The sequence below is a fragment of the Pinus tabuliformis genome, chromosome Q, assembly GCF_031772625.1.
Source record: "Pinus tabuliformis cultivar Carrire ecotype Pingquan chromosome Q, CPIR1, whole genome shotgun sequence".
Taxonomy (NCBI): domain Eukaryota; kingdom Viridiplantae; phylum Streptophyta; class Pinopsida; order Pinales; family Pinaceae; genus Pinus; species Pinus tabuliformis.
In genome coordinates this window covers 105,618,206-105,639,701 of record NC_142296.1, presented here as the reverse complement: position 1 = coordinate 105,639,701, position 21,496 = coordinate 105,618,206, and the positions used below count along the sequence as shown (strand labels likewise).

The following is a 21,496-nucleotide window of genomic DNA, read 5'->3' as shown; positions in this document are numbered from 1 at the left end:
CTGCATAGAGGGCTTGGTTCTCTCGATTAAATACAAGTTCCATACCCTAGTACATGATAAAATCCAATGGAAACATTGCAATCCCCTCAATCCTGAAATCTTGAAAAACAGATAAGTCTGCTGGATTTTGAGTGAGATCTAAAATTCTACTTTCTCCATATGAAATCCAATGAGGGCGAAACCACTTTCAAACATCCTGAGTCATTTCATGGTAATGTTAAAAATTTAAGTAAAAGGATGAAAATGAAAAATAAAGGAGAATATCACTTTTACTTTAAGAATTTAACATTACCATGAACTGCATATCAACACTAGGGCAAAAGTTCACTTTTATAACTTTAGACAGGCATTTGGAAGCAACTAGAAGTCACTAGGCTAACGTAAGAATAGATTAGAAAACAAATAAATAAATAAAAATAAAAAAAAACACAAGTAAATGCTGAAACGTGGGTCGTATGGCCCTGAAACGCGTTTCAGGGCCGTACCAAACGCGTTTCAGCGTTTCGTACTCGTTTCCGTACGGAAACGAGCTCCTACCCCATGTTTCCTGCAACATAGTGCTATACAGATGGGTTACCAATCGGATTCTTCTTATGAGAAATTCTTCAAATTGAGAATGACCAAGTTGTTGGCATTATGGCACAGGTTTGGAGCTATGGCACAGGTGTTGTCCTTGATGGCAACTCTCTTTGGTAACAGATCTTAGTTCAGGCTTTCAGAATGAAGGAAAAGACATATACACAGGTTCATCTAGATGAAGACGCGTATACACGCGGGTTAGACGTTTCAAAGGCGCGTGTGCGTATACATGCACTTTCATGCAAGGAAAAGCGCGTATATGTTGGAGAACTTACCTTTGGTCCGTGGTAGTTAGTCCTTGGTATTTGAACCTATGGTTTTGGACCATGGTACCTCGTCAGACGTGTTGATCCCAAGTATTGGGTTCGTGGTATTGGTTTATTATGGTTTTGGACCGTGGTATTGTGGAAGGCCTAAAACTATAAAAGAGGAAGGAGATCATGTGGCAAGGGATCATTTGAATTGTTATTGAATATCTGATAAAGTGCTAGATCTGGAATACTGGTAATTGGGTTATGGTGCAGATCTGAATCTGAATGGAGGAGGAACCTTAGCGCATAGAGATGGATAAGTTCTATTGATGGATCATAATCCTTAAGCTTGAATGATAGTATCTTTGTATGATTTTGATCTATTATATGTGGCGCTTGCTTGATCTATAAAACTGATAATCTGGGTTAATTAGTGTGTGAATATCTGAAAGAGCGTATTATCCTTTATAGATCTGTACGCAGGTTCAGTGAAGCGAAGGCGCGTATACACGCTGGCTCAGTGAAGTAAAACAACGTATACGCAGGTTGTTCCATACGCAGAAGCGTATGCACGCAGGTTTCAGGCTATTAAAGTAGCGTATATATTTTGAGTTGTGATCTTGCTGCTTCTGTTTATTGCTGCAGTGTTCTGGGTTTAGATTTGGTGTGTGGTTACTGTTACTGTGATCTGGGTACAGTCGTCAGAGAAGTGTTTATTTTGATTCAGTTTTGATTGGTGAAAAGGTGATTGGTTGATGCAGAAATTCTTGATGTTTGATTGATGCTATTTGTGGATCTAGTCTGAAAATTCATGAAACGTGGTCCCTGAAAGAAAGAGAAGGTTGTAGCCTTCTGTAGGCCAGCACCTATATACTAGTATCTTGGCTAGTGCAAGAGCTAAGGGGGTTGTAGCTCCCTTCCAGGAGAAGCTGGAAAATGAGAGAGGGTTGTAGCTCTCTGCAGGTTGCAGCCTGCGTACTGGTAAAGGACTGCACCAGTGTAATTAAAGAGAAGATAGAGACGAATTGCAGCAGGTGGTTTTCACCCACATTGGGTTTCCACCTTATATCTTGTGTTCTTGTGTGCGATTGTCTTTCTGCTCTGTTTTACTGTTTCTGGTTACTGGTTATTTGATTCTCGAACACAGATTAATAATCATCATCAGAAAGATAAAGTCATTTAAAAGTTTGCATTGTATATGCGGGTTTCCTTCTGCATAATTGCGTATATATGCGGGTTTAATTAACTGAAGTAGCGTATATCATTTGATTTTGAGAAAGAAATATTTGACTTGATAACACTGATTCACCCCCCCTCTCAGTATTATTTCCAACACAAGTACCATTATAAATACCTCCCTAGTTAAGAGGGAGTGTTGAAGAAAAGTGTAACTAGGTTCGGTATCTACAAACGTAATTTTGATCTCTGTACTTGTCAAGAATAAGAAATATTATTTTTGTAAATTAAATGAATGAGTTTCTTGCTCATTTCATAGGACTAGAAAAGTCAAAGAGTCAAAGTCATATATAAGGATCTCTTCTTGAGCCTTCGTATAATGTATATGGGTCAACCTAATGTCTGAGAACAACCCTCCAAGACCAACACAATCCTCTTGAAGACAAGCAAGCAAAACGATGAAAAAAGACAGTCACGTCGGCCAACAAAAAGAATTTAAATAAAAGTCATGTCGGCTTGATATGGAGAGATAACACCTATAAATAGGCAACTAGAGTCACCGCAAAACAGTAGAAGAGAATCTCACATATCTCTGAAGAAGTTTAGATGGGTACAGGGTCTGCAACCTTGCATACTTTGAAGGAATACACTCTCGGATGGATAAAGCAAAGATACTATCTCGTCACATCTAAAACCTTGCAAGAAATCTTAGTCTCCTCCTTAGTACATGTTTTGGTGCATTGCTAATACTCCTCGGTGGAAAGAGATGATATAAATCTCAGTGCTATGATAAATGCAGTCACAAGTGTCTACACCCTTGGCAAGAAGGATCTATATCAAACTTTGTCTCAACTTACATATATCATAGACACGGTCACTATATTGATGATCACTATCTCATAGTCTCGGTGTATTCGAAATGAAGAGGGTCTCTGTAATGATGCAGCGACAGTGAAGCTCATAGCTATGATGAGTCTCTCAGTGGAAGTAATCTGAAATGATCATACATTAAACTGAAGTAGAATTGATTAATGTTGTTAGTGAACTGAATGTTAACTTAAAGTGCTTTAACTGTGAGAATTGATTGAGGATGAATTGACGACAATATTAAAATGTAAGCAAGATGTAAACAGAGGTGAAAAGCAACAAAAACATAGCGATACCAAACAACAAAATTGATTACGGAGTTCATCCCTGATGGACTACGTCTTCGGGTTTGCTTTCAAGATGGGTGACCGCTTTATTAGGATTGAATCCGAGGAGGTCGATTACACAACAAATTAACCAAACTGATTGTGCACGCAGGCACTTCTGGTCTCTGTCACAAGAAAGCTCTTTGAATTAGCTTTCCAACGCCTATCACAGTTCCCAATTGTGACTCCAAATGCTCCTGTTACACTGAAAACAAAACAACCTATATCCTCCAGAATCTACATACAAAACTCAAAACCACTCTCCTTCACTTCAACGAGCCAAATTGTTTTATAGCCCTGCAAATGCACTCTAACCTCCTTAGGCTGAGTTAGGAGTGAATCAACTCTAATTTTGGTCACAAATGCTTGGTCTAGTCATGATTTGCCACTAGGATAGACTGGCATTGTCTTTGAATTAATTTAGTGTTTAAACAACAATCAAAACTCAAAAATACCATATAATAACTCGAATCTGTTAGCGGCTAGCTAATCGAGCAGAGGAAGCGCTGACAGCGCATGTGAACAGATTTATGGTAACCTCCAGGGTGACAGTTCCGGTGACTCACCTGCTGACGGTTGGCTGTTGCGGCTAATCCGACGGTTCTGACACTCACATGCCACTGCTAAACCCACCTGACCGTCACTGTCCACCAAACTATTGAGATAACCTCCCACTGTGAGTTAACTGCACCACGTTCACATGTCAACGGTTAGTTATAAATCCCTGCGCGGTCAGGCTCTGATACGGTTAACCCTAACGGTTTATCCCTTGTTCGCTCACATGGCCCGCTGCGGTTTGCTCAGATGCGGTTAGGGCAGGGGTTAAGGACTGTGGGTCATATTGTAATGTTTATGTGTTTTAACAAGGTTTGTAATGTATTGATATGGTCCGAGAGGGTTTAGTGTTTAGGATTAATGTATTTAAATACATGAATTTAGGTTTTAGGTTTTTAGACTTAGGTTAAGTGTTAGGTTTTATCATTAGGTTCGAATGGTATAATGTTTTTTTTAGAGGTAGGATTTACACTTGATCTAAAAGAAAGCCCTTTTACATCAATTGTCACAATGTGACATTTGAACCCATAAGATGATAACCATGGACCACGTTTGACAACCAAGCCCTGGCAGACTGACGACACCCACATGTCGACAACCAGGTACAAAACTATATCCTTCGAACATCATGAAAACCATATCAACCATTGACATCACCGATGGAACTGAAACCAACACCGGACAACTTGAACCATAAACATCACTGTCGAAGTTGAAGACACCAGACACCGAGTGCTGATGACGATTAGGCGAAGCTGATAAGTTCAAGTCCTCATCGACCAATGATCATTTGACGATCATTTCACTGTTTGAACCACTGAAGACTCCGCTCGTGCTGGATTGACAAGATCCTCTTGGATCAATCCTCTCCACTTGAAAGCTTTTGGACCACAACAGTGTGACTTGAACGGATAGTAGATGAGGGTAGAGCTCCCTCACTCTCCACCTGGTCTGGAAGATGTACCAATACATTCAATCAATCCCTGAAAGTGATGACCCTGATGATGCTGATCATGACATCCTCTGGATTTGTGACCTGTGCCATCCATCTGTAGTATGACAACTTGCGAAGATGGTCAAACAACTTGTTATGAACGTGGCAATTGACTTCCTTCCATGAAGTACCATGAATTAGTGATTCATAAACATCTTTGAAAATAGTCTCTGCAGAATATTGTTCAATACTTTTGACATGTACTAACAATCTATTTTGCAGAATAACAGAAACATTCAAAGACATTCTGGACATCATACCAACGACTTGATTTGATATACTTTCCTGATTCTTGAGTACTAAGTGAACTTGCTGCAATAAACTCATCAAACTGTAAGGTGAAAAGTGCTGCAACTTAGTTTGATTTTGAAAGTATTGAAATGTCGGATGATTTATTTGAATCATTGTTTCTTCATTCATTAAATGATGTTTCCATTGATTAGCACTTTCCCCTGATGCATAAGTTTCCCTTAGATGTATTGGATACTTTGACACTGCTTTAGAAAAGGCTTTGATATGAAAACAAATGGGCTTCCTCTCCACTTGAAAAGAGGCTTCCAAACTGTTTGTAACATGAAATGTCGACACAATACAAGAGAAATTTAACGTTGACTTTCCCTAATACTTACCTGCATCCCTGTAACTGATAACTTCCAAACTTGGACTGAATTGATTCATTTTGACATTAGGAAGAGGAGCTTTAGGCATCAACTGTAACTCATGTTGTATTCCCTGCTTATGAGTAAGATGTTTGGTTTCTTTAAATAGAACTGAAAAAGTTTCTACCTCTTCGATCAAACTATCTTTAAACTGGGACTCATAACTTGAACAAACATCATTTCGATTCTTATGTTCGTTTACACACATGAGTACAAATCTCTTATTTGAACTTATTGATCGCTTCATTGATTAGCAACAACTAAATACAAGTGAGTTTTACTTTTATGTGCCTTGACAATAAATTCAACCCCATCTTTCTTAAGGTGATATTTATGCTCTCTCCTATAAAAAACTGCATCATGATCATAAAGACAAGGACTTCCTAAGACAACTCCACATATGTCTACTGAAACCACATCTAATTCCACTTCATCAATGTAATTCGCTGCAATGGAAAATCTTAATCGACACTGTTTTGTGACTTTTATCTGAGTTGATTTATTTAGCCATCCTAATGGGTAAGGTCTTCGATGATTCCGTGTCTCCAAACCCAAGTTCTTAACTAAATATTCAGATATTAAATTTCCTGTGATCCACTGTCAAACATTGTATCTATCTTTGTGTGCTTAGAAGTTATCCTTATGTTAAATAATTCAACTCTTTTATCCTCATTTGAAGGATTTATGTTTGATGAAGATGTAATAGTATTCGAACTTGAACCAGTGTTAAAAGTTTTACCTGTCGAAACTATGGCAGTTATCCTCCTTTCATCACCTGAATCAGAGCCTAGATCTTGTTGGATTGCTGCATCTGCTTTATTTTCATCCTTCTCCTTAAGGAACTTCTTTGGCTTAAGTTCGGGATGAAGTTTCCAACACCTAGATTCATCATGATCGATTCTCTGGTAATGAGAACAAGTAGGTCTTTCCTTCTGAGCTGTCGCTGATTTCTTTCTCTTCAAATTGTTCTTCCCTTTACTGTCATTGGAATCCTTGATTTCCAACTCTTTGGATGATTGTGGTGAAAACTTGAATGGTCTGCCACCTGATTCAATATGTATGGCTTGAACACACCCTTCATCAAAATCATCAGTATTAAACATCAATAAAGGATGCTGTAAATATGAATGTAAATTGCCGATGTGTTTTAATAAAGTTTCACGTGTATACAATGAAATACCAAGCGCCAATGCTTTCTTTTTGAAGTCCCGAGTAAACTCCTGAACACTCTGCCCTTTACCTTGCCTCAAGTGCTGCGAATTAATAACAGTGTGTTGCATGGATCCTAAAGGATAGAATTGTTTTCTAAGAGCTTTTAAAAACTTAGACCATGAAGAGATGACTTTACCTTTCCGCTTTACATCTATTTGGGTTTTACTTTCCTACCAGATTAAAGCTGCTCCCCCCATTCTAAGTGTAGCTAACTGAATTTTCATTTTATCGTCAGAAATGTTCTGAATACGACAATACACTTCTAACTGCTTAATCCAATTATAACTTCTCACGATTGATTTTGCCATCATAAATAGGTAACTCAAATTTTACATCAGGTTTCAAAAGAGATGTTTTTTTAGGTTTCTTTTCTATTTCAGATTTTGCATTAGAAGAAGAAGAAGATGATGATGATGGAGATGACGGAGGTGAAGGAGGTTTATCAGCCTTGCCTTTACCTTTGTCCTTCTTTGATGTCTTTGAAGAAGTTGTTACATCTCTCACCTTCTTATCTTTGTAGAGTTCTCCAAATATCTGCTGCATACTCAAGAATGCTTGCTGAAACTGTTCCTCGCTCATCTTAGTTTCAGGGGTTTCGCCTGCATCAGATCCTGTCATGGTCGACTTATGAGCGACTCTTCGCTTTCCAATCTCTGGATCAATCTCCTCGAGTGTTCCTTCTCCACGTTGCGACTTCGAACTGGTTAAAATTTATTGGCAAAATTCTACAAACGCAACTTGCTCTGATACCGAATTATATGATCTAAAATGATCATACATTAAACTGAAGTAGAATTGATTAATGCCATTAGTGAACCGAATGTGAACTTAAAGTGCTTTAACCGTGAGAATCGATTGAAAAAGGATGAATTGACAACAGTATTAAAACATAAGCAATATGTAAACAGAAGTGAAAAACAACAAAAACACAGCGATACCAGACAACAAGATTGATTACGGAGTTCGTCCCTGATGGACTACGTCTCTGGGTTCACTTTCAATATGGGTGACCGCTTTATTAGGATTGAATCCGATGAGGTTGATTACACAACAAATTAACCAGACTGATTGTGCATGCAGAAACTTCTGGTCTTTGTCACAAGAAAGCTCTCTGAATAGCTTTCCAACGCCTGTCATGGTTCCCAATTCTGAGTCCGGATGCTCCTGTTACACTGAAAACAAAACAACCTATATCCTCCAAAATCTGCATACAGAACTCAAAACCACTCTCCTTCATTTCAACGAGCCAAATTGTCTTTATAGCCTTGCAAATGCACTCTAACCTCCTTAGGCCAAGTTTAGGAGTGAATCAACTCTAATTTTGGTCACAAATGCTCGGTCTAGTCATGATTTGCCACCTAGGGATAGACTTGCATGGTCTTAGAATTAATTTAGTGTTTAAACAACAATCATAACCCAAAAATACCATATAATAACCCTAATCCGTTAGCGGCTAGCTAACTGGGTAGAGGAAGCACTGACACCGCATGTGAACAAGTTTGCGGTAACCTCTAGGCCGATGGTTCCGGTGACTCACTTGCTAATGGTTGGTTGTTGCGGCTAATCCGGCAGTTCCGACACTCACATGCCACTGCTAACCCTGCCTGACCATGTCTGTCCACCAAACCGTTGAGATAACCCATGACTACGAGTTAACTGCACCGCGTTCTCATGTCAACGATTAGTTATAAATTCCTGCGCAGTCACGGTCTAATACGATTAACCCTGACGGTTTATCCCTTGTCCACTCACATGGCCCGCTGCGGTTTGTTTCGATGTGGTTAGGCCAACGGTTAGGGATCGTGGGTCATATTGTAATGTTTATGTGTTTTAACAAGGTTTGTAATGTATTGATATGGCCCGAGATAGTGTTTAGGATTAATGTATTTTAATACATGAATTTAGGTTTTAGGTTTTTAGACTTAGTTTAAGTGTTAGGTTTTATCATTAGGTTTGAATGGTACAATGTTTTTTTTAGAGCTAGGATTTAGACTTGATCTAAAAGAAACCCCTTTTACATCAATTGTCACAATGTGACATTCAAACCCATAAGATGATAACCATGGACCACGTTTGACAATCAAGCCTTGGCGGAATGACGACACCCACATGTCGACAACCAGGTACAAAACCATATCCTTCGAACATCATGAAAACAATATCAACCATTGACATCACCGGCGGAACTGAAACCAACATCGGACAACCTGAAACATAAACATCACTGTCAAAGCTGAAGACGCTGAATTCTGATGACGAATATTGACAAAGCTGATAAAGTTCAAGACCTCATCGACCAATGATCATTTGACGATCACTTCAATGTTTATACCACTGAAGACTCCTCATGCTACGCTGACAAGATCCTCCTGGATCAGGAAGCTCAGTAATATTCTCAGTGATGTTGTAGCATTAATGAATGTCTCTATGGTATAATGATGATGATGATCTCAGTAGTATGAAGAAGAGGATCACTGTCTTGGTCTTGGAGTGGCTTAGTTAGTCAAGGGTCATTGTCTTGGTGTTCGTCAATTGGAATCTCTATAAGAAGAGTTTTGTGCGGGTTTTCCTCTCCATGAGGGAGAGGTTTTGGCCGTGTTAGAAAGCCAACATGTCGTCTTCTTGTCTCTTTGTTATTATAGCTATTTAATGAACTAAAGAAGACGCACTAATGTTAAATAATATGCTAATAAGCTAAACATTAATAGTTATCATGCTAAGAAAAATCTCATGAAATCAGTGCCCTAGATTCTTCAACACAGAAGACCTTGATCATGAAGCATAGTGTGGGTGGCTTCTATGATAGTACTATTCTTCCTTTCGACAACTCCATTTTGTTCAGGAGTATATGTAGTAGTGGTCTCTCTCTTAATGCCAACTTCTCTACAATAGTCTTTGAATTCATTCGACTCATATTCGGTCCCATTATCAGTCCTCAATATTTGATCCTCTTCCTTGTTTGATTCTCGACCAAGTCTTTGAAAGAGTGGAACCATTTGAACACTTCATCCTTCTTCTTTAAGAAATAGATCCATGTTTGCGAGAGAAGTCACAAGCAACATACCTGATAGATCAAAATGGACCAATTGAAGAATATCGGTGGTTTGAGTTTCACTTGAGGGCAATGGTCCCCTTGTATGTTTTCCAGCTTCACAACCTTGACAAACACTTTCATGATCTAAGTTGAATTCGGGCGTACCTATGACCATCTTCCTTACATCATGTAAAGCTTTAAAATGAAGGTGAGCAAATCTCTGGTGCCATAATTCGGATCGAAGAGAAGTATCACAAGTCATTGCTCCCAACAGACTTCTTCCAACCTGATAGAGACCTTCAACCCTGAATCTAAGAGTGAATGCATCTCTTGGGTTCCTTTGCCAAACACGAATGTTCCCATCAATGAATGTGACTTTAAAACCTTTATCTTCCATCGCAAAAATAGAGACGAAGTTCTTTTTCAGATGAAGTACATATAACACTTCTTTTAAATGAGGAGTTTGACTTTGATTTAAGTGGAGAGTAACGTTCCCAATTCCTTTCATGGGATAAGTGGCATTATCCCCAAGTTTAATCTCCATATTCTTCTTCTTTTGCATCAAGTTAGAGAGAACTTGTTTGTACCCAGTGAAGTACTTTGAGGCACCACTATCAATCAACCAATGATCCAATGTATCTGGAGGAGGGGTAGTGGTGAGGACAGAAATAAGATAAAATTCTTTTTGCTTTACAACATTAACTTTTGTTGAGTCCCATTTTGCTCACTTTTTGATAGCCTCCTAAGAGCTTGTTGCCCCCTCTTTGAACTCTTTTTAATTCCTAACTACTCCTATTTCGCCTATATTACCTAAGTTTTGACCAAAAGGGTGTTGTGTGTTCATGGTATGCAAATTATCTTAAAAAGTATTATTTTACCTTGTTCTTAAGTATTTCTTGAAGTTAATCGTTTCCTAATTGAATGATCAAGTTTGAATGATCGAAATCTTATGCAGATTAGTCATGATTTGAAGTAGCTCCGTGATTTCTTGCAGACAGTTGTGGTTGCCGATTTCTTGTAGACACTCCGCGATTTCTTGTAGATGTGGATTTCCTGTAACCGCCTAGATTTCCTGCAACAGAATCGGTGGTTGGATATGTTCCACTTAGTTTCAAGAAGAATGGGAACATGGGTTTTATGAGGAAATCCACCTACATGGACGTTGTCCTATTGGCTGCCTCGAATTCATCATTGAAACTGCCCAGATCTTCAGTCCTCTTCTCGATGGCCATATTGGGAAAAAGCTCCAATGATGTAATGAAATTAGTTTGATCCATGCTTTCAGTCATGGATCAAACTCAGCAGAGATATTTTGTCATTCTGTTTAGTTATTGATAGCAAGTAGTTACAACATAGTAGTTTTCCTAATTCAGGCAAACATATTCCTTTGAACTTGTATAAATTTCATTATGTTTCATTTGCAAGGGTACTGGTTGGTCAAACATATCAGACTTGTACATCTCTGTAATACTTTTCAGATTAATAGAAAGTTACATGCTCTGTTGATCTTTTGGTGTAAACTCCTTTAATAGTAGAGGGGTTGTGAGTAAGGGAGGCCCTTCTTTGCTCACAACTCCATTAGTTATAGTATTTGTATTTCTTTTGATTATTTTTATGCATCAGTAAGTTATTTGCACAACTATTGTTTCTCTTTTCTAAAGTTTAGCAGTGTATGTGAAATGGTGGGATGAAGAAATTTATTTGATAAATGCGTTTGGAATCATTTAATCAAGTTTTAGCTTCTTGATTTTTATGATTGTCTGTTTGGTCTTTTATCTTTTTTGATCAACATCAGCGATATCAAGCGCTATAGAGGGATGATTGGATCCACTCAATAGTCTTTGCTACCAAGTGTTGATGCAAAAAGAGACATTAGAGCTGTGTGTATGAATGTTTTAATTAGAAAGGACTTGAGATTAGCTTGCATGTCTTTTGCGCAACATCTCACAAGCTTACCTACCCTTGGGTGATAATTTGTCTGTCAAATTATAAGTCTATAATTTGCCCAAACATTTTGGCGTCGTTGCCGGGGAGGTGCTAAGGGATGATACTGAAAGTGTTTTAGTATGATTTCTTTTTGTTTGAGTTTTTCAGGACTGGGGGAGTCGAAGTGGTAAGACGTGGGGTAAGGCCTACGCACCTGCAGAGATCAAAATTCGCCAAAGCCATGTCTTGATTATTTGGTAAGTAGAAGTTTTGATTTTTTTTTTAATATAGGGGCCAATATAAATTTTCAAGAATTTTTGGTGGTGGTGTGAGAACCACTTCATTCACTAATAAACTGGCAGGGAAAAAGAAGCTTGCAAAGAACAAGGGGGAATTTGAACCAAGGACTGACAATTCTGAACAAGGATCGACAACTAATCCTAAGCAGAGCAATACCCCCACAACAGAGAAGAATCCTTCTGACAGAGAATCCTCTGTTGCTGCTCATCAAGAATCTCCTCTTACTAGGAGGACATTGTCTTTGCTTAGTGGTCAGCCTGAAGAAGAATTCCTCTTCAATCCTATTCAAGAACCAAAGTTCCAGGCAGATGACTCTAAAGGATTTGTAGTTTACCAAGGTCCCACTCCTTTTTGGTTTAATATGGCTCATTTAGAGGGTACTGGTACGACAGATGGGGACTATTATGAGAAGGAAGGGGAACCATTTACATTCAAATTTCCTATCAAAGATTCTGTTGTGACCAGTCAGATGAAAAACATTCCTCCCTCTGCTTTGCCTATTTTTCGTGGTACCTCTAGTGAAGATCCCGATGCTTTCATATTCGAGTTTGATGTATTGTGCAGGAGCTACACATCTGTTCAAATGCTCAAAAGTTAAAGTTGTTTCCTGCCACATTAAAGGATGTAGCACGCAGATGGTTCATGGGACTAACTGCGAATTCCATTTCAACATGGGATGACATGAAGAAGGCGTTATTGAAAAAGTACCAAGATTATGTTAAGACCAGGGACATCAGGGAATAAATCTTTGGCATGACCCAAAAGGCGGAAGAAAGCCTGGAAGACTTCCTAGAGAGATTCCATTATAATTTGCAAAGATGTAAGATGAACCAGCTGAACAAGGAAACCCTGAGGACAATCTTACTGAGTGCCATAAGACCAGAATTTCTCGAGGTTTTGAACTTGATGGTAGTAGGTGATGTATCAAAATTAAGTTATGATGATGTGTGTGAGTTGTGTCGATGATATTCGAGGGGAAATTATAAGGCTGGAAAATGATCAAGAAATACTCTTCTAGATTCACTAAATCAGTTGCAGGCACTGGGGTAACCAGCGCTGAAATGGGAAACTTATTTGAAAATTTTAAAACTGACATTCTTAGCACTTTGTCTTCACAGTTAGATGTTTTACAGGCTAAGAAGAAGCAGGAGGAAGTGGAGAAAGCCTTGGCTGTGTTTTGCTCCAAGTGTAGGAAGAAACATCCCTTGAGGGAATGTCCTGCAAACAGTATAGAGGTATGTCGAATTTGTGAGGTTGATCATTCTACTGATCAGTGTCCTTCTCTTCCAGAGATTAAAGAAGCATATCTAGCAGATCAGGAAGCTGTCAATGCACTCTATGCAATTTCACCTCAAAAACCATGGCAGCCACGTCCTACAGGTATGTTACAACAACATTCTCAATTTCCTTACGCTCAGAATCAGATGTGGAAGATTCCAATGCCCTGGCAGCCTTGGCCTCCACAACAATATTGGCAGGGGAATTTTCATTATCTTGCTGCATTAAATTACCCCCCTCAAAATTTTTATCTACCATAATCCATGCCACAACAAATGGGTCAGCCACAACAACAACAACTTTAGTTGCCTGCCCCACGAAATCAACCACGACCTACACAACTTCCTGCCCAACTAGTACCCAATCCCAACAATAAAGCCGTTCAATCTACTCACAATATTGGATGTGCCACCTATCCTACTTTTACTACCTATTGCATTACACCAGAGCCTCTGTAGGAAATTTCTGTTCCCGTGCTGTAGGAATTTCCTGTGTCGTTGCAGGAATTTCCTGTGTCGCTGCTGGAAACCAAACTCAGATCAGGAAAAGTGGTGACTCGGCCCAGAAAAATAGAAGAGATTATAGAGGAAGACACTTTGAATACACTTGAAGTAGAAACCACACCAGAACCAGCCGAACAAATCATTTTAAAGTCACAAGAACCTTCCTCGTCTCATATTGTCCAGCCTCCTTTTCCAAAGAGGTTGGAGATGAAAATAAAACAGCCCGAGTTCAATCTTGTGTCTGAACTGAGAAATGTATGCATTAAGATCCCGTTACTGTAAGCAATTAAGGATATCCCTATTTATGCCAAAATAGTGAGGGAGCTATGTACTAAGAAACTAGGGAGACAAAAGGAACCTTCTACAATTCAAGTAGGTGGAAAACTTGCAAGTCTTATGTCCACCGGATTTGTTACTGAGAAATATGCAGACCCTGGGATCCTTGTGGTTACCACCTTTATCAATGGGTATCCAATAAGAAACACTCTAATCGATTTAGGTGTAACCATCAATGTGATGACCATGGAAACATTGTCTCACATAGGATCCTTTGACTTACTTCCTACTCCTACCATGTTAGAATTGGCAGATAGGTCTAAGGTAAAGCCAAAGGGTGTATTAGAAGACATTGTCATTTCATTGGATTCCTAGGAATACCCTACAGATTTCTATGTTCTTCAACCTAAGACCAACTTGGGAGGGCATCCTTTGATCTTGGGGAGACCTTGGTTGGCTACGGTTGATGCCTACATAGGGTGTAGGTCTGGAAACATGACCATCGCTCATGGGGCTGAAACTAAACACATCAACCTATACCCCCTTGCCAAACCTCTCCTAAAGTTGGAAAATACCTATTGGGATGATGAAGAACATGATTTAGAAGCTATTCACCCAGTATTGACAATAGCCCAAGCCATGAGCCTTAAGGAAAATTCGGAGGAAAATCTGATAAATTGTCATATTTCTAATCCTGATTTTTCACAACATTTAGAGGGGCAATTTAGTCCTAATCTAGATATCATTACTAACCTGCAGAACTCTTATAAATATGATACAACAACTGAATTACATTCAACCCTCTTATCTGCATTTCCTGCATATTCAATGACTGAATGTGGAGGTAAGGTAATTGAAATTTCTTCTGGAAAAACCCTAAATATCAATTCTGCCTTGACTCTTGAACAGGAGGAGCAATTAATTTAGACATTGAAAGACTTTTCGGATACATTTGCTTGGGAATACACAGACATGAGGGGTATTCACCCAGATACATGCATTCATCATATCTACATAGAGGGAAATGCCAAGCCTGTGAGACAACTGCAAAGGAGAATGAACCCCGCTTTGAGAGAAATTGTAAAAAATGAGTTGCAAAAATTGTTAAAAGTAAGGTTTATTTATCCTATTTCATACAGCCAATGGGTATCCCCACTGGTTGTCATTCCTAAAAAGAATGGTAAATGGCGAGTGTGTGTGGATTACAAGGAACTAAACAAAGCTACATTAAAATATCACTTTCCTTTGCCTTTTATAGACCAAGTGCTGGACACTCTAGCAGGGAAGAGGTATTTTTCTTTCCTAGATGGGTTCAATGGGTACAACCAAATTAGGATAGCTCCAGAGGACCAAGAGAAGACAACATTCACATGTCCTTGGGGAACCTATGCATATAAGGTACTACCATTTGGTTTATGCAACGCACCAGCCACATTTCAAAGGGTGATACTTGGTATTTTCTCTAATCTTTTGCATGATTGCGTAGAGGTTTACATGGACGATTTTACAGTAATGGGTGATACTTTTGAAGAAGCTCTACATAATCTTAGGAGAGTTTTGCAAAGATGTAGAGAAACTAATCTTTCATTGAGTAATGAAAAATGTTTCATGATTATGGCTGAAGGTATTGTTTTGGGTCATCATGTTTCTGCTACAGGAATTAAAGTTGATTCGGCTAAGATCGAAGTAATTGAAAAGTTGTCCCCACCAACTAGTCAAAAGGGAGTTCGAAGTTTCCTCGGACATGCAGGTTACTACAGAAGGTTTGTTGAGAATTTTATAAAGATAGCCTCGCCATTGTTTAAATTATTGATTAAAGAATCTGAATTTCATTGGAGTGATGAGTTTCAAGATGCATTTGATACACTCGAGGAAAAACTTTTTTCAGCACTTGTCTTGAGAGGTCCAGATTGGAAATTTCCCTTTCATATTTCCACCGATGCCTTTGATTTTGCTATAGGAGCGGTATTGAGCCAAAACGAAAATCGCGTAACCCATGCTATTTATTTTGTAGAAATTTAACTCCTGCAGAACTGAATTACACCATAACTGAGAAAGAATTCCTTGTTGTAATTTATGATATTATTAAGTTTAGACATTACATCAATGGTTATGTAGTTTTTGTACATACTAATCATTCTGCTATTCGATATCTCATGGAAAAACCAGTGACTAATGGCAGGATTACTAGGTGGCTTTTGCTGTTGCAGGAATTTGATGTCATAGTATTGGACAGGCTCGGAAAAGAAAATCAGGTAGCTAATATCCCATATAGGCCCAACCATGCAGGTGAAGATGTTCCTGTTAATGATAACTTTCTCGATGAAAATTTGTTTGCTATCTCTATTAAAACACCTTGGTTTGCAGATTTGGCCAACTACCTTGTTGCAGGAAAGTTACCCCCCTACTTTTCATCTAGTCAGGAGAAAAGAATTATTAGGAAAAGTGCTAATTACTCTTGGGTAAAAGGAGACCTCTTTTGCACTGGACCTGACTTGATTATTCGCAGGTGTGTCAGGGAGGACGAGATGTATGATATCTTGAGAGCTTGTCACGATGAACCCTGTGGAGGACATTTTGCAAATAAGTGGACAACCTATAAGATCCTCTGCTTTGGGTACTATTGGCCGAGTCTTTTTAAAGATGCAAAGGAGTATGTGCGTAAATGTGATAACTGCTAGAGAATAGGGTGACCTGTCCAATCAGATGAAATGCCTTTGCAGCCACAAGTTCTCATAGAACCATTCGAGAGGTGGGCTCTTGATTTTGTAGGTCCCATCAATCCTATGTCCAAAGGTAAGAAGTATATTTTGGTTTGTACTGATTATGTGACGAAGTGGGTGGAAGCAAGAGCACTACCTAGAGCAACGGAGAAAGCAGTGGTAGAATTTCTTTTTTTTTGATGTTTTGTATGATTTGGGTTACCCCGGGAAATTGTTACTGATCAGGTTACTCTGTTTGTGTCAAAGCTTATGCAGGGAATTGTACAAAAATATTATATTACTCATTTGAAGTCCACCCCTTACCATCTAGAGGCAATGGGCAGGTGGAATCAACAAATAAGGTGTTGGAGACAATCCTCACAAAGACAGTGTAATTGCATAAGAAGGATTGGGCTGATCGACTTCCTGAGGCATTATGGCCCTATCAGATTACATGGAGGATTACCGTTGGCTTCTCTCTGTATGAATTAGTGTATGGAAAATGAGTGTTACTGCTAATTGAATTTCAGATCAAAACTTTTAAGATGGCAACAGTTTTTGGTATAAACCTTAATGAGGTACAACAACAGAGAATCCTCTAGCTCAATGAGCTGGATGAGATTAGGCAGGATGCTTTTCTGCATACTGATCTGATCCAATAACAACAAGCTAAATGGCACGACAGATACATTAAGAAAAAGTAGTTCAAAGAGGGAGACTGGGCATTGTTGTTTGATTCGAAATTTAAGAATTTTAAAGGGAAACTCAACACATAGTGGATGGGTTCCTATGAAGTTGAGAGAGTCTTAGATAATGGATTTGTTCGGGTTAAAACAATTGATGATGGAAATGTTACCTTCTTGGTGAATGGCACAGATGCAAGCTATATCAAAAACCCCAATCTAAGGAGGAATTTATGGAAGTGATTGTGAAGGCGCTGAAAATGGTGGAGAAGGAAGTCATTCCTTTCACTACCTCTTCTTGATTTTTTGCCATAATAAACTAAGCTTACTTTGTTCCTTCTTGTGCTCAGTAAACTATGAGAGGAATGTCTATTGGGTACATGTTTATTCCTTTTTCCAGGCCCAATGGACTATTTATGGAAATGGAGCCCCTTGGAGTCTTCTTTCTTAGTATTTCAGACTCTCTAAAATTGAAATCTAGTGAGCATGGACTACCTTGGGCTCGATAAAATCACAGGTCAATAGATCCTTTGGGATCCTCTCAATAAATTATGTGTTTAGTTAATTTTTGGTTTGCTCGTGTTGGATTGATGTGGGATTTCTTAAGGCCCTCCTTCCAACAACCTGGGCCCATTGACATCTATCTGGGTGTAAGATCAGAGTCTTGTGATGCATTGAAGCTTGTTTGTCTTAATGACAGGGTGTCTCGCTAGTAACAATGGGGATTCATTATGGCTCCTTGACTGTTGGATCCTACAGGGGGTTCGACAACAACTCATAAATTCACACCTAATAGGATGCATTAGATGTACCTTGGTCCTCACTCTCATTAATGGCTGGTAATCCAATGAGATCATTGCACATTCAACATCAACACCCCCATTCATGTGTAATGAACTATACAAAGGGGAAGAAACGGTATCCTGCAGAAGTTCAGCAATTGCGGTTCCATTTCTTGTAGCAACACCACTGATTGCCTGAAGAACAAAGAATAGACAGAACATTATTCCAAAATAATTTGAAAAAGTACTAGTCATTTTTGTTATTGTTAGTTTTGGTATGTTCTATGCTAGAGCAATTTATTTAAATTTTCATAGTTAGCAATCACATCAACATTAAGATAAACTGCAGATAGAACATAAATATAAATCGCAGAAGACAAGCCAAGACAAGAGGACACAAGATGTGGCGCAAGCTAGGGACAAACCCCACAGTGTGTGGGGAAACCCTTTGATCAAATCTTCTTTTATCTTCAAAGTTCAGGAGAGAAAGAGAGAGAGAGAGAGAGATAATACATTTACAATAGAAGTCAACACTTTGACTTATCTGGATCTGAGCATAGATCATTTCCTATAATGATGATACCTGAGATCAGTTGAAGACATTCTGCTTCAACTGATTCTCTAAGGTGACAGCTTCACCTATCCATTTCTTCCATTTACCACACCTTACCGTGTAGCACCATCTCATCTGTTTTCATCATCATGCTGCCCATGCAACATCTTCCATCGTTATGCAACCCTATTTATCATCATGCTGCTCATGCCCATTATCATACGTCATAAGCATGCAGTCTCATTGATGGTGCCTCATACATCAGCATGCAGTCCCATTGTCTGATCATGCTGCCCTTTAGATTATCGTGATCATGCTGCATTTTACTGATCATGCATATATATGATGCTTGTCACTGTTCTCTGAAACATGTTGAGAGTGTCGTATGCTATGGATCTCTTCATTGAACCCTTATCTCATTACCACAATTGCTTCTTTAGTTCTGTGGTTCCTTAACCAATCTGAGGACGCAGCCAAACCCTAGACCCATCCTTGACTGCGGTTGATTGCAACTTCATTCCTTACTATGGCTCTATTATGATTGTGGCTTCGTTGTCTTGTGTGTGTCATATGAATGACTTCGTATGAATTTTTCTGCCCTGCGTAAAGAACAACATATATAGGTAACCATGACTGCGTAGACTGTGGCTACATCTGAGGACTGCAGCTAAGTGCCTCATGAGCAGTGTTTATCATTGACTGTATTGATGCGTATCCACGAGCAGCATATCTCATTGACTGCGTTGATGTGTTCCACGAGCAGCGTATTTCATTAACTACGTAGATGCGTTTGTCTGCACAACGTATAGGGCATAGTTGTGTGTATACAAACACGTTTATAAAACTGTCCAGCATATATGCAACTGTCCAACAAACACATTTATAAATAGCGTATATGTAAGACTGTCCAACATATATAAAATTGTCCAATGTATATGTAATACTATCCAACATTTATAAAACTATCCAGCGGATATGTAATACTATCCAGTGTTTGCCCAACGTCCAGCTTTTATATTATTGCCCAGTGTCCAATGTTTATAATACTGTCCAGCTTTTATAAAATTGTCCAGCGTCCAATGTTTATAATACTCTCCAGCGTTTATGTAATACTGTCCAGTGATTGCCCAGCGTCCAGCTTTTATATTATTGCGCAGCGTCCAATGTTTATATTAGCATATGACTATCCAACATCTGCGGCTTAGGGTATTTACTGTGGTCATCTTTATTTGCGTATATCACTGCGTGGTTTGCTTGCGAATATAAATATATTGCTACGGATAGGTCATAGCGTATCACTGCCCATAGACCAGCATACACTGTCCATTGACTAGCGTATCACCCCAACGTATATATGAACTCACGTATCTCTTCATAAACGGCGTATAAGTGTTGTGAGTAACCACGCTTCCAGATTCACTATGGATTAGGGCCTGTGAGCATATATCATGACTGAGTTGATGCGTATCTCTTCATGAACTGCGGCTAGGTTTTCCAAGAACAACGTATTACTTTTCTTCTTTGCTGTGCGTATTTCCATACTTGAATGCGTTTCCCGTATAGACTGCGGGTTCCATATATGACTGTAATTTAGGGCTTTGTTTACTGCGTTTCTTCTCCAAGTCTTGTAGGTCTGCGTATTACTCTTGGTGTCTCCTACTCCAAAAACCCAAGACGTGGAGAGGAGATCACCTTGAGAGTGTCTAAAAGACTTCACATCCTCTCTTATTTATACTAAAAGCGTAAGGTTGAATAGACATGACGTTTTGGCTTCTAGAGCCTACATAAGAGCTGGTCGGCTTGATAATAATTACATAAACAAAATAAGTTCATATCTCCATAAATACTTATCGGAATCGAATGATCTTTGGATCAATCCTACACCTCTCGACGAGAGGGATCCAATAAAATTATCAGCTGCCATAAATAAGCTGACCCACATGGAGTTTTGCCCTAGTTGCCAATTTAACACTTCCTCTCAACTAAGGGGAACTCCATCTGCTGATCCATATGTCCGACTGTACTATCTCTTGCATCAGTGCCCTGCACTGCTCTGCCCATCTTTGCTCAACTCTGCTCTACTCTACTCAGCTCTACTGGCTTTGCTTAGCTCTGCTGGCTCTGCTAGCTCTGCTCTGCTCAGCTCTGTTGGCTTTGCTAGCTCTGCTCTGCTCTGCTGGCTCTGCTAGCTCTGCTCTGCTCAGCTCTATTGGCTCTGCTCTACTCTACTCAGCTCTGTTGGCTTTGCTTAGCTCTGCTGGCTCTGCTAGCTCTGCTCTGCTGGCTCTACTGAACTATGAAGAAGAAGAATTGATCGAGAATGTCTCATACCATTCTCCATTGACCCGAAGTCAGACTCAGAGTGCGTACCACTGGTCCCAGACCAGTCTCAACTGACCCAAAGTCAGCGTCATAGTATGTACCACTCTCATTGGTTCCAGACCAGTCCTGCACTGACACGAAGTCAGTCTCGGAGTATGTACCACTGGTCCCAGACCAGTCTCAGCCGACACGAAGTCAGCGTCATAGTATGTACAAATCCTACCACTGGTCCCAGACCAGTACGATTGATCCCAGATCAATGGAGGTCATCCTAGCGTAGGGAGTACGGTAGATACAACGATGCGTCCATCGGTACTACTATGGCCCCTAACTTCATTTCCCTGCTCATTGATCAGATGAGAGGTACTTCCCATGAGTCCCAGACTGCATGGGTAGGATGCCTCGACAGGAGAACTTAATCAATCCTGTCCTCACAGGAGAAAACATCAATCCTGCTACAATCACCATGGAGAACACATCAATCCAGGCCTCACAGGAGAACACATCAATCCTGCTAC

The 21,496-nt window shown here is 39.4% G+C and overlaps 1 protein-coding gene across 2 annotated transcripts in view; it reads left to right on the top strand.

Moving 5' to 3' along the window:
* The window catches only part of LOC149218453 (NAC domain-containing protein 54-like), a 297,338-nt gene that overhangs the window by 168,413 nt on the left and 107,429 nt on the right, over positions 1 to 21,496 (top strand). The window contains exon 6 of one of the 2 annotated variants that reach the window (XM_089384056.1): positions 15,594 to 15,996. The exons of the other annotated variant lie outside the window; for it this stretch is intronic. Within the exon in view, the coding sequence (XP_089240182.1) occupies positions 15,594 to 15,958 (365 nt within the window). The 3' untranslated portion in view covers positions 15,959 to 15,996. Of the gene's footprint in view, positions 1 to 15,593; positions 15,997 to 21,496 lie in introns of those variants that run through there. 2 annotated transcript variants of the gene reach the window in all.